Source organism: Podarcis erhardii (assembly GCF_964252035.2).
Source record: "Podarcis erhardii genome assembly, chromosome: 2".
NCBI classification, from domain to species: Eukaryota; Metazoa; Chordata; class Lepidosauria; order Squamata; family Lacertidae; genus Podarcis; species Podarcis erhardii.
In genome coordinates this window covers 29,843,819-29,856,959 of record NC_138498.1, presented here as the reverse complement: position 1 = coordinate 29,856,959, position 13,141 = coordinate 29,843,819, and the positions used below count along the sequence as shown (strand labels likewise).

The 13,141-nt window shown below is 41.7% G+C and overlaps 1 protein-coding gene across 5 annotated transcripts in view; it reads left to right on the top strand.

Moving 5' to 3' along the window:
* BAIAP2 (BAR/IMD domain containing adaptor protein 2) overlaps window positions 1-13,141 on the top strand; it is a 146,519-nt gene that overhangs the window by 68,202 nt on the left and 65,176 nt on the right. For all 5 annotated transcript variants that reach the window (XR_014153302.1, XM_081849736.1, XM_081849739.1 and 2 more), the window contains exons 4-6: window positions 1,851-1,912; window positions 2,670-2,741; window positions 4,442-4,579. Coding sequence is in view for 4 of the 5 variants with exons in the window: in XM_081849736.1 (XP_081705862.1) it covers window positions 1,851-1,912; window positions 2,670-2,741; window positions 4,442-4,579 (272 nt within the window). In the remaining variant the exon portion in view is untranslated. The remainder of the gene's footprint in view (window positions 1-1,850; window positions 1,913-2,669; window positions 2,742-4,441; window positions 4,580-13,141) is intronic.

The following is a 13,141-nucleotide window of genomic DNA, read 5'->3' as shown; positions in this document are numbered from 1 at the left end:
ACCTTTTTATAGATGGCATACGTTAATTAATCTGCAACTTTGTCAATATAACGGCTACCAGGTTCTGATTTATTTCCATTCTCTGCCTTAAGAGGAACCTGTGTGTTCCAATTAGTGCCATAGAGAGAGCTGAATACCCGTTGGCTGTTAGATTTTTGAAGGGAGAGTCACCATTGCCTCCTCAACCCAGCATGCCTTGCTGCAACATGCAAGCTTTTTGTACCAGGCATGATGTAATCTAATTAAGTTGCCTTTAAAATTCCCCCATTACTTACACACACACACACACACACACACACACACACACACACACCCTACTTACTTACTTACTTACTTACTCACTTTCTTTAACAATAAATTGGTACATCCATTTCACACTATTCTTCATTATCCTTCTACATTATTCGACTTCCACACCCCTCCATGGGTTCCTTTTTACTCTTAGTTGTGCTACATATCTTTCTACACCTTCTAATTGATTTGACTGCTACTTGGAGATATATGTAACTGTTACAAATCTGAGACCTCAGGGTATAGGGCGGTATATAAATTCAATATATATATAAATAAATAAATTCTTTAACTGTTCTCCAAAGTTTTCCCATTCCTCTCTTATGGTATGTTTTATCATGGTTTCTTATCTTTGCAGTCAGCATCGCTAACTCCACATACTCCATTAACTTATTCTGCCGATCCTCTAAAATTCCTCCATTTCATCTTAAGTCTGTTACAAGCTGCAGACTTGGGAATTGCATCAAGCTCAACAACATTCAGGGTGTCCTGGGTTTTTACTTTTTGAAATATGGCAACCCTACACGCTGCACCTTCGTTTGATTTTTGGGGGTCGGGGGCTTAATATGCAACCTGAAGAAGAGTTGTGGTGAACCTGAAAGAACCTTTAAAAAAACCCAACCCCCCCCCCCGGTCCTAATAAAGGTATTATGCTGCTGTTGCTTTGGGTCTGCCCCCCCCCCACAATAATCTGGAGTATAATTAGCAAGGTGCCACTAACCAATGGGCTTGGAAATGTCCACATAGCAGTCGTGCCTGTTATTTGAAAGCAAGGCTACTACTGCTGAACAGCCAATTGGTGTGAAATATGCTCCTACCAGTTTGGGGGAAGTGCCACTTGTTTGGCAAATAACATCTTTTAAAAGATTGCATTTGTGCTTCTTCTTTTGTTCTGGAAGTGGGAGCAATGTTCACAGAGTCTCCTCTAAGGAAATACATCTGTTGCTGAATGAGGGTCTCTAGGGAAATCAATAAACTTGCAGAAAACTTGAGTTGGCTTGTTGTCTGCACGAAGGATTTGTCAATCAGCGCAAAGCGTTCTGCAACGAACACTGTTGAAACTTGCACACAACCTTTAGTATACCCAAGCACCATTGATAATTCGTCTTATTCTACCATTTCTGTATTCTCTATTTAAATGCTTTATTATTTTTTGCACGTAAAGACAAACCTTAAATATAGAACATCACAAGATGCTCAACCTTTTATAATGCACTTTTGAGAAAGAATAACTATCTCCTGGTGAGAGATAGACACAGCCAAACAGAGAGAAGCAGACTGTAAGATGCTGGGTGTCAATTTTTTGCCTAACTGACCATGTATTCTGGGGTAGCACGTATTGTATGTGTAAACTGAGTTGGTCTTAAATGAGTCTCCGAAAGAAGTGTTCTTTCCTCAGGCACCAGCAAAACTGAAGTGATTTTTTTTAAAATAAAAACAACTGTGGGTCTGTAGTTTGAAGGGAAAGGGAAGAGAGAGAAGGTTGATGCAGAAAGGTCTCTAAAAATCGTCTCCTTTGGTCTCCCTTCCCTCCTTGTTTTGTCTTTGCCTTTTTTTAGGGGAGGTTCTGTTCCAAATGGCCGAAGTCCACAGACAGATTCAGAATCAGTTGGAAGAGATGGTAAGCACTTTACTTCCTGTTGACATGTCCCTTTTACAGAGGCTGGCCAAGAGGCAGTCTGTTTGATACACGTGGATCTAAAATACATCTGTTGTGAAATAGTTGCCAAGTCCTTTAAATAAGAATAAGACCCCCTGTTGAATAAGCCATGAGGCAAACAAAATCATAAATCATATGCTGGCCTCGGCAATGTCAGAGAAATAATTGAAGCTGCAGGGGGAAAAAACCTGATTGTGGACCAAGATTCTTGCTTGACCGATTGATTTCATGCAGCGCCAGGAAAGCTCTTTGCTGCAGAAAGGCAGGTAAACTTTCCTCATATTTTATTCAGGGGAAAAATATAGGCATTTCCACTTGATTTATGTTGTTGCAGGTACACCCCATGTCCTATAACTGCTCGTTGATTCTTTATTGTGCTTTTACATTTTTAAAAACTGCTTTATTTTAAGTGATAATTTTACTGTTCTGTTCTTTTTGTGAACAGCTTTGAGGTTTTATTACAGTCAAGTGGCATATAATTGTTGTGAAATAAATAAAACACACCTGTCTTCTCAGAGTTGGCTTGGCTGTTCTGGTGCTTCTTTGTCCTACGTATTATATTATTGTACTGGTTCATGTTCTGTTTTGTGTACACATGCTCAGATGCAAAGGTCCCATGTGGATTAGTTGCCCTTCATGGCATGCTTTCTTGTATTCACATACTGAAATTGTTAAAGATGTTATCTCCCCCCCCCCCCCAATTCTGTTTGGTTCTCAGCTGAAGTCCTTCCACAATGAGCTATTGACACAACTGGAGCAGAAAGTAGAACTGGATTCACGGTATCTAAGTGTAAGTACTATGTAATCTATATTTAATGTAAATCTGATCACCGGCTCAAATCTGATTGCATTTATAGTAGCATTTAACTGGTTGATCTACTACCATAACTGTTTGGGCTGCTCCAAGACAAGGGGTAGATGCAAGGAAGATCATGATTTGGGTGCACATATCAACCTACCGGTGGCCGAGTTTCTTGCAAATTCTGCTAGACTAGTTGAACCTTGAACTGATCCTGCAAGGCATTTCTTAAGATATGTTCTGAAGGACAAGTTCTGAACTACATTCACTTAATTCAGATTATGCTTTATCTGTTAAGATATCGTGAGTGTGTTCATCCTTTGTAGGTTTAAAACCACCGGGATTCAAATTTATGTGGTTCACTTTTTCAAAACCCATTGTATTGCTGCAAGGTTTGTGTTGTAGTTTTGGTGTTTTGCATTCAAAACAAGAGACATTTTGGACATGATAAGAGAGCTAGGAGAGTGCAGTTGACTTTCACACTCTTTCTCTGAACTTCTCTCTGTTGAAAGGGGAACTTTCACATATCACTCAGTTCCCCTGTACCCCAGAGATGCAAAAAAATCCATTTCAAATATGTTGGAGAAGCTTGTGAAACAGGAAATGAAAGCCCATTGTTTTTCTTGTTCTCCCCTCCCACCACCTTCCTATTTATGGTTGTGTCTGCGAAGAGTTTGAGTTGCACTAAAATTTTAAAGAGAGAATACAAATGGTTTCTTAATGTAGACTCTCTGCTCTATTCTGTTAATCTGAACAGAACTAGATAAATTATCCTCAAATCCAGCACTTTCTCATTTGTGTGGGAGCATAACCAGACCATCTCTAGATATGAAATGAACACGGGGAGTTATGAGTCATTAAATCTCAGTGGGATTGTGAATGTTTATGCTACTAAAGTTGAAGTAGGTAACATTGCCATGGAAGCAGAGGTGATAATTCTTTACATTAAAAACTCAGCCTGTGTGTGTATATGTCTGCTTCTTCAGTTCATTCTATTATCCAAAACTTTGACATGGACCACTCTCCCTTCTCCTCTCCTCCTGAACGAAATGGAAACTTCCAGAACTTTGAAAACCCAGATCACTGCAGCTTAATTTACAGCCCAGATAAGAAGCCTAGTTTCTAACAGTCTGCTTGCCACTGATTTGCCAAGCATTAGTTTGGTAGAAAGGGACATATAGTAATTAGAAGTGGACATCACTTTAAAATAGCAGCACCAGTCCCTCTTGGGAAAACTGGGTGGTTCTTTTTGAGCTGAATTCTACTGTTCCAAACTGATAAGGGATTCCTCTCTTAGTTCCTCCCTCTGCAGACTCTTTATTATTATTTTTTAAGGCTTCCAAATTCAGGGTGAACTACTACACCCAAAGAAGAAGGGCAAAAGGTTTCAAAACCCAAACACAGCCCTTTTCCCAAGCATGTAAGAGCATGCTGTGTTAACTTTCCCTTCTGCTAGGACCCCTGTTCTCTTGGTTACTGGAAATGTGTTTTCTCCACTTCCCCCAGAGGAAGCCAGCTTTTTTCTCTAAACATGTATTCATTCAAAACATACCCTCTTCAGCAGGTGTGAGGTCAGGACCTTCTTGCCTGTAGGGAGGATGTTAGCTGCGCTCATTAGGAGCAGGGGAAATCTCTGCTCAACTCCTTCAGCATATTATTGTTTCAGCTACTCACACCTCTTCCACATACAGGCTGCTCTGAAGAAGTACCAAACCGAGCAAAGGAATAAAGGGGATTCGCTAGAGAAGTGCCAGGCTGAACTGAAGAAGCTCCGGAAGAAGAGCCAAGGGAGCAAGAACCCTCAAAAATACTCTGACAAGGAGCTGCAGGTAGGGCACTGCTTGCTTTTCGTTTGCCTGTAAAGGCCTCTGGGTTAAAAAATCACTACTTGTTCTCCTCACTGGTGCTGGATTCCAGCAGGATCTGCGTGGTACTTCTTCTAACTACATATGGTAATGCTTGTATCTTAATAGGCAAGCTATACGTTGGCATTACTCCCATAGTTTGGCCAGTTTCAGGTCAGATCATAGAAGCCGCTTGGGGTAATAATAATACTTACATGTTTCTCATCCAGGAGGGCTTGAGCCATCTTAAGTGATAGCTGCGTGGTCATCCAAGTGTAAAGCTGCAACTTTTATTTATTTTTAAACTTTTACAAGCCACCTTTCTGGATAACGAACATTTTCAAGGTGGCTTAAATAACCATTGTCACTAGTAGCTACTACAGACAATCCCTGAGTTGCGTTCTGGGTCATTATGTGCTTGCGTGCAATTGAGACACCCTGTTATGCCCACCCCGCCCTTTTAGTGACTGGTCACTTCCCGGTTTGGCACTGTGCACATGTGTGCGCCATCACATATCAGGGTTCCAAGCCTTAAAGGCCACTGGGTGACCTTGGGCCAGTCACGGTCTATCAGCCTAACCTACCGCACAGGGTTGGACAGTGAAATGGAGTGGAAGAGAATTGAGCTCCTTGGAGAAAAGGTAGGATGCAGAGATAGTGGTGGTAACAATAATAACAATTTTAACGTGTGTAAGTCTGCACTGGGACGCGGGTGGCGCTGTGGGTTAAACCACAGAGCCTAGGACTCGTCGATCAAAAGGTCGGTAGTTCGAATCCCTGCAACAGGGTGAGCTCCCGTTGCTTGGCCCCTGCTCCTGCCAACCTAGCAATTCGAAAGCACGTCAAAGTGCAAGTAGATAAATAGGTACTGCTCCTGCAGGAAGGTAAACCAGAAGCGGCTTAGTCATGCTGGCCTCATGACCCGGAAGCCAATAAAGCGAGATGAGCGCCGCAACCCCAGAGTCGGTCACGACTGGACCTAATGGTCAGGGGTCCCTTTACCTTTACCTTTAAGTCTACACTAAGCTGTAGTAGAGTACTTTGTGAAAGCTATAGAGTAGAGTTTCAAAAAAACCAAATTAGTTGATGTATTTTTATTAATGAATTAACTACTGAGAACTCTTCACTCCCTTCTTGCTTCCTATAGCATTGCGTGTTTGATAACACACACAGAATATATCAGAGTGCCTTCTGTTAACAATATTTCCCTGGTCTCTTAATTTTCATTTGCTCTTTCCTCACTTCCAAGCTTAAGTATGCATGTATGAATAAATAAATTACTCTTGCCTATGCCAGAGGGGGGTTTTCATTTGACAAGACAAATACCTAGTCAGTGACTTCTGATTTCAAGCACACTTGATAAGCGCCATGCTGTGTTCTAATCAGATTTTGATAGTGTCCCCTAGAGATTGAGACAGGCATGAGAGTCTTAAGACAGACTGTCTCTGTTGCCTGGTGAGAGCAACCAAGTGTCATTGCATGAATCTTGAGGAAAGGAAATTGTTCTTTTTTGTGGGGGGAAACACACACACTGTTTTCAAGAAGACTGATGCACTAAAAAAGATGAAAAAGGCTACTATAATTTTTTTAAAAAAACAACCAAATGATTAGGCATGGATGCTGTGCGAAGAGGACCTGTTTCACAGGCATTGATAGACTAGCAACACTCAAGGAGTAAAACAAGCATGTTTGTTTGGTTACTCTTTCCCCCCTCATATGGGTTTAAGGTCTGTGCTTTCTCCAGTTGGTGCCTCACCTGTAAACCTGCAAGCACAGTAAGTCTTAAGGATATGTTTGTAGAGATTCCGTCAACATTATCTGGCTTAAAGACATCATACCTAACTTTTTGCTTTCTGTTTTTCCTTGTCATAGACCAGAGTGGCATATGAAATTAGTGGGTATAACAAGAGTTCTAGGGAACTTGCCTTTGCCCTTATAGTTTCGTCTCAACCATCCCCTGCTTGCTCTTGAACATGAGTGAGGCACTTGGTTTTTCCAGCGTTTTTGTGCACACCACTGTCACTGTAAGTTGCAAGCAAGTTTTCCTTCAGTGCAAAATTTGTGTAGTGTGTAGATAAGTGGATGGCTAATCTGCGGCCCTCCAGATGCTGGACTCCAAAGGTCCATTAGTCATAGCCAGCATGGTCACTAGACAGTGATAATGAGAGTTGTAATTTGCTTCACCAGCAATTTGCTTAAATCTGGTTGGATTAGGTGGATGAGTTTATTTTTCAGCTGTTCGGTGCAAACTCTTCCTGCCTTGATATGCACTGTGTAACCATTACCAGCTACTTTATCCTGTAGAGTCGGGGTTTAACCAAATGGTAACTGGAGGTTAAGACTAACTATACTTTTCATAGTCAAAACAAAATAAAAAAATTCCTTCCAGTAGCACCTTAAAGACCAACTGAGTTAGTTCTAGGTATGAGCTTTCGTGTGCATGCACACTTCTTCAGATACACAGTGTGTATCTGAAGAAGTGTGCATGCACACGAAAGCTCATACCTAGAACTAACTCAGTTGGTCTTTAAGGTGCTACTGGAAGGAATTTTTTTATTTTGTTTTGACCATGGCAGACCAACACGGCTACCTATCTCTAACTATACTTTTCATATTTTCTGAGCTAAGCATAGAGGACAACAGATACTAGGGCCTTTTTCAGTTGTTTTAGATGCAGGTGTAAGGAAATAATTGCCTGGTGATTAACCTAGAGATTATGCTGGGGAAGGCCACATGTTTTAATTGCATGAAAAAAAACAATGAATTGTTCTTTAATTGGTTGTGCGATTTGAAAAGAGTCACTGAAAGGAAATAGGAGTGTTTATCAGCAAATGAGTCTCAATCTGGCTTGAGCTATTTGATGGGAAAGAAAATGCAACATAATAGTTCTGAATTTAATTCTTGATTTTTAAATTCTAAAGGTAGTTTTAAGAATCTGGTCTCCCAGTTTTGGTTTGAGATGCTGTAGGGAGAAATAAAATTGTGTTTCCAAATGTGTAAGTATTGATGAGGCTGTGCTTGTTGCCTAGCATAGTTCCCTTGAAGATTTAATTAAATTTGGCATGCACCTGAGCTTTTAAACCCATCTGAATGCCTGCTACTTAAATACCAGTAGAAGGACTGTCATAAGGTGCAGCTATCTATGCTTTGTTTGAAAGAATCTGTTCATCCACCTTGCTGTGTTGGCTGGTATGTGATGGATGTCTGTGCCAAGAATACTGTTACTGTGCTTTATTACATGCTCCACCCAGACAGTACTTGTGTATTTGGTATTATTTGTCATTTTTCTTTTTCTCTAATATAGTGTAGATTTAAAAAGGAAGCAAAGCCTTTCTAACTTTCTCTAAGGGATCCAGTCAGTGCTGGGCCTGCAGTATGATGATGATGATGATGATGATGCCCTGCCCATCTGGGCAACTCCCAGGTGAATAGTAAAACCACAATACAGTGGAACCTCGGGTTGCGAACATGATCCGTGAGGGAGGCACGTTTGCAACCTGCAGAGTTCGCAACTTGCAGCACCGCGCAGATCCGGCGCTTCTGCGCATGCGCGATTTAGTGCTTCTGCGCATGCGCGAGCGCTGAAACCTGGAAGTAACCCGTACTGGTACTTCTGGGTTCATCGTGGTGTGCAACCCGAAAACGTGTAACCTGAAGCGACTGTAACCCGAGGTACCACTGTAAAACATCAAACATTAAAAGCTTCCCTAAACAGGAGTGCCTTCATATGTCTTCTAAAAGTCAGATAGTTGTTTATTTCTTTGACATCTGATGGGAAGGCGTTCCACAGGGTGGGCGCCACTACTGAAAAGGCCCTTGTGCTTTGTGCTTTCACTTGCTACCATCTGCACACTTGAGTGGATAAATTTGTTATATGAATTGCCCCTGAGCAGGCCAACTAAGTCCAAAGGTGTATTCTAATTCAAATGCATTGCAGATGAATATTTGTTGGGTAAGATACCGTAAGTGAAAAAATACATACATAAGAATGCAATATATTTATGTGGATTATGCAGTTTTAGGTATGTTTCATATGCATTCATTCACAAATACTTTTCATAAAGAAGAAATGATTACAGTGGTACCTTAGGTTAAGACCTTAATTCGTTCTGGAGGTCTGTTCAGTGAAACTGTTCTTAACTTGAGGTACTACTTTAGCTAATGGAGCCTCCCACTGCTGCCGCACCGCCATTTCTGTTCTCATCCTGAAGCAAAGTTCTTAACCCGAGGTACTATTTCTGGGTTAGTGGAGTCTGTAACCTGAAGCGTCTGTAGCCCAAGGTACCACTGTACATTACACTAGGTGTGTGGATGACTTGCTGTGTTGTAAGCCGCCAGATTGAACAAAAATTTTCTACATTGATGAGATTGACAGACTTTTATAAATATTATTACTTCCACTCAGTACAGTGGTACCTCTGGTTACGTACTTAATTCGTTCTGGAGGTCCGTTCTTAACCTGAAACTGTTCTTAACCTGAAGCACCACTTTAGCTAATGGGGCCTCCCGCTGTTGCCGCGCCACTGGAATACAATTTCTGTTCTCATCCTGAGGTAAAGTTCTTAACCCGAGGTACTATTTCTGGGTTAGCGGAGTCTGTAACCTGAAGCGTATGTAACCAGAGCTACTACTGTATTGTTATCATGGGAGCATGAAGCAAAGCCAGATGAATAGATTTTAGTACTGGAGAGGCAAAGTCCCCAAATAATTGACAAGTTGCTGCTTTTAATGGTGCCCAGAATTTGCCATTTCACCCTACCTCATGGTAGCACAGAGTTCTTTTTAGGCTGTATTTTAAATGTCTGATTCATGTCAGCATCCTGTTCAAACACAGATATGACCCTACCGTTGATACCTAAATTTGAGTGTCATGAAAGGGCAGCATGATGTTGTTTATTTTTGTTGCTTTTTACTTTCTGAAAAGTGGGGACTGGGGAGAATTGCAGATGGGATTTTCTGCCTCAGGGGCCCAAAAAATTTGGGAGGTAGGAGCAGGGGAGAGAAAGCTGGGCATGAAGTTGAGGCCCAACAAAGTCTGCAGTTTGTAACAATCTTAGGATAGAATTCAGGAGGTGTTTATGTACATTTTAGCTGCAGTCTTTATACCCAGTTACCTGGAAGTAAGTTCCACTTAACTCAGTGGGACTTGACTTCTGAGTAGGATTGTGCTGCAAATTAGATTAAACTGTTAGGTGGGAAACAGATTTCATTCTGAGACCAAAAAAAGGCAACTTTCACCCATTGTAAAGAAATATAAAACCTTTCTGTTTTTCAGGCAACAGGAACTAAACTGAGAGCGGAAGAATGGGTGGATTATATTATCACTGCTTGTTGAGGTGAAAAAGAAATGGCTCAGCCTTTCAGACTTTCAAAAATCCTTCTTTATAGCTGGAATTTAGAAAGTGCTGATCTCTTTGGTAGTGTTTTGGGTTTTAACAGTGTTGCAGAAGTTGCTAAATTGCAGGATTTCCCCCCCCCCCCTCAGCACTGTTAAATAAAGTGCCCTAAAGTTTGCTCAGATGGTATTATCATTTTTTTCTGTTCCTTTCTTTTGTGGTTTGTGCTCTGCTATGTTTGCAGGCCGTTCTTAAAAGAATTTTGGCTTTGTAATAAATTTTTAAAACTTGGGCACAATGCAGCCAAAGCGGTTCCTTTTTAAAGTATAATTTGTTCCAGTGGAAGAGTTGGACGTATGCTTAATTCTCCTGTTGAAATTGGTGAAACCTAAGTGTGTGTTCCTTAAGAGAGGAGGAAAACTTTTGGGATATGGTCTGCTGAGGTGCCTTATTATCTGCCTGCATGTAGCAGCTGGTGTTTCCTCCCCTCTTCCCTTTCAATAAGGAAAACTTAGTCTTAGGTTTACATTTAGATCCAGACTTGTGGCTCGTTTCTCTCCAAACGAGCATTGTCTGGTAAGCCAAGAACAAGCCTTAGTCGTACCTTGGTTCTCGAACATAATCCGTTCGACTCCTGAAACCGTTCGAAAACCAAGGCGTGGCTTCCGATTGGCTGCAGGAGCTTCCTGCACTCAAGTGGAAGCTGCGTCAGATATTCAGCTTCCAAAAAACGTTCGAAAACACTTACTTCCACGTTTGGGGGCCAATTTGTTCATCAACGATGCTGTTCGAGAACCAAGGTTCCACTGTACTCTGTGGTTTCATAGAATCATAGAGTTGGAAGAGACCACAAGGGCCATTGAGTCCAACCCCCTGCCAAGCAGGAAACACCATCAGAGCACTCCTGACATATGGTTGTCAAGCCTCTGCTTAAAGACCTCCAAAGAAGGAGACTCCACCACACTCCTTGGCAGCAAATTCCACTGTCGAACAGCTCTTACAGTCAGGAAGTTCTTCCTAATGTTTAGGTGGAATCTTCTTTCTTGTAGTTTGGATCCATTGCTCCGTGTCCGCTTCTCTGGAGCAGCAGAAAACAACCTTTCTCCCTCCTCTATGTGACATCCTTTTATATATTTGAACATGGCTATCATATCACCCCTTAACCTCCTCTTCTCCAGGCTAAACATGCCCAGCTCCCTTAGCCGTTCCTCATAAGGCATCGTTTCCAGGCCTTTGGCCATTTTGGTTGCCCTCCTCTGGACACGTTCCAGTTTGTCAGTGTCCTTCTTGAACTGTGGTGCCCAGAACTGGACACAGTACTCCAGGTGAGGTCTGACCAGAGCAGAATACAGTATTAGGAGAGAAATGGTAAGACAGATCCTGGTTTGTTTCTCATCAGCCACAACAGCAGCAGGAGCAGGGGAGGAGTGAAGTGCCCACGATTTCAGCAGCATGCAGGAGCACAGTGCATGTACACATTTCAACCATAGTTTAGTTTAACTATGGTTGTAAGCAGCCTGCGAATCAGACCATTTTGTGCTGATACCCACATTACCAAGCAACTGTTCTGTAGCCCATTGTACTCTACAAACTCCTTTGAGCCAATCTAAATGTCTGTGGATTGTGAGCAGCTGGTTGATAACAGGGTATCCTGCTGGCCACAACCCATTAACAATGTGTGCAGAGAGAGGATTTCCTTTTTGACTATAGACTAAAGAGATGCTAAATATGGCTATGAAATGCAATCTTGGCTTTGTATCTCCTGATCTTGCATCGACACCCAATTTTGTTCTACGAGTGTGTGATCATGTTGACAGTAGTTATTTTAAAAACAGAGTACCGCTCCCTTCCTGGCAGCAGAGTTAGTGTTTGGTCCAGATGCTCCTGGCTTATGGAATTATTTTTCTCTTCCCAATTTCCCCCACCCCCCAAAAAAAACCCTCAAACCAAGCTAGTGGAGAAACATCTTTTTGGCTAAACTGGAGATGTAAGTGGGATACTAATGCTAGAGACAGAATGTACCAATCTTTGTTGCTTTTTGAAGGCTTTTTATTATTGGCAAAATACTGTATATTAAACACCCATTTACTACCACCCAAGTCTTGAAAGTTAAAGAAAAGCATAATTCTGTTTGTTGCAATAGGAATCCATTACAACTTAGGAAGACGCCTAGACTTTACTTTAGTAGGTACGTTTATTTAACTGGCTGTTAAACATCCAGGATTCAGACACTCTGTAATCTCTTGCTTTCATATTTTAGAGCCACAGGAAGTTTAAAAGCTTATTTTGTATGTTGCCATTGTTTGCAGAATTGCAGTGTTTTGTCATTGTCCTGAAGCTTTTTTAAAAAAAAGTCTATTCAAGGAAAAAGGACAAATGGCTGTGCTGGAGATAAGGTAGAATAAATATCCAAATCTTGAGTATACACTAGGCAGGTCTAACATGAGGAATTGGAAGGGGTTTTCTGTGGCTGCTTTGCTAAAATGGCATATGAAGATTGCATTCAGCATACTAAATCTTACGTCAAAGAGATAGCTGACATAGAAGAGAGACTGAATGTTCCCATTCTAGAGAGCGATGCCATTTCCCAATGGACATGTGTTTTCAAGTCACAAGGCAAAGAGTGGTGGGAAGGGGGATTCTTTCCCCTCCATATTGATGTAGAAAAAACCCTCTTCTTTTCCCTTATGGGGTATCCAAGAGCCCGTATGGAGTCCTTAATTGTGTTCCCTATCGGTAGGAGAAAATAACAGAGACCAACCAGAGAATATTGAGAAGCAAAGCAGGTGGTAAGCCTGATCTTTATTAAACTGTTGCAACTCGCCACATGCAGGAGGGAGGAGGAACCCAGAACAATGGTGTGCAAGCCCTTATATAGACTTTTGAAATTGCCCACCCTGTAGCTCAAGACCACCCCCAAAAACATCATACATACATCACAGAAGGAGGCAGTGTGCAACAGAAATCCTGTCTGCCAGGATCACCATCTTCTTTGGCGGTCACTCTTAGCGGAGTAAGATTGAAATACCAGGATACTTGACAATGGTCACTGATTGCTTTACCTGGGCTGCCCAGCCATTCTTTTGTGATGGTAAATACTTTAATTCCTGAATCCAGGTCAGAGGCTCACCCTATGCATACACAAAGACTCCCTAAAGACAGGTAAGCAAAAGACAATGGAGAGGCTTTCCTTTTTCCTTCCTCCTTGCAG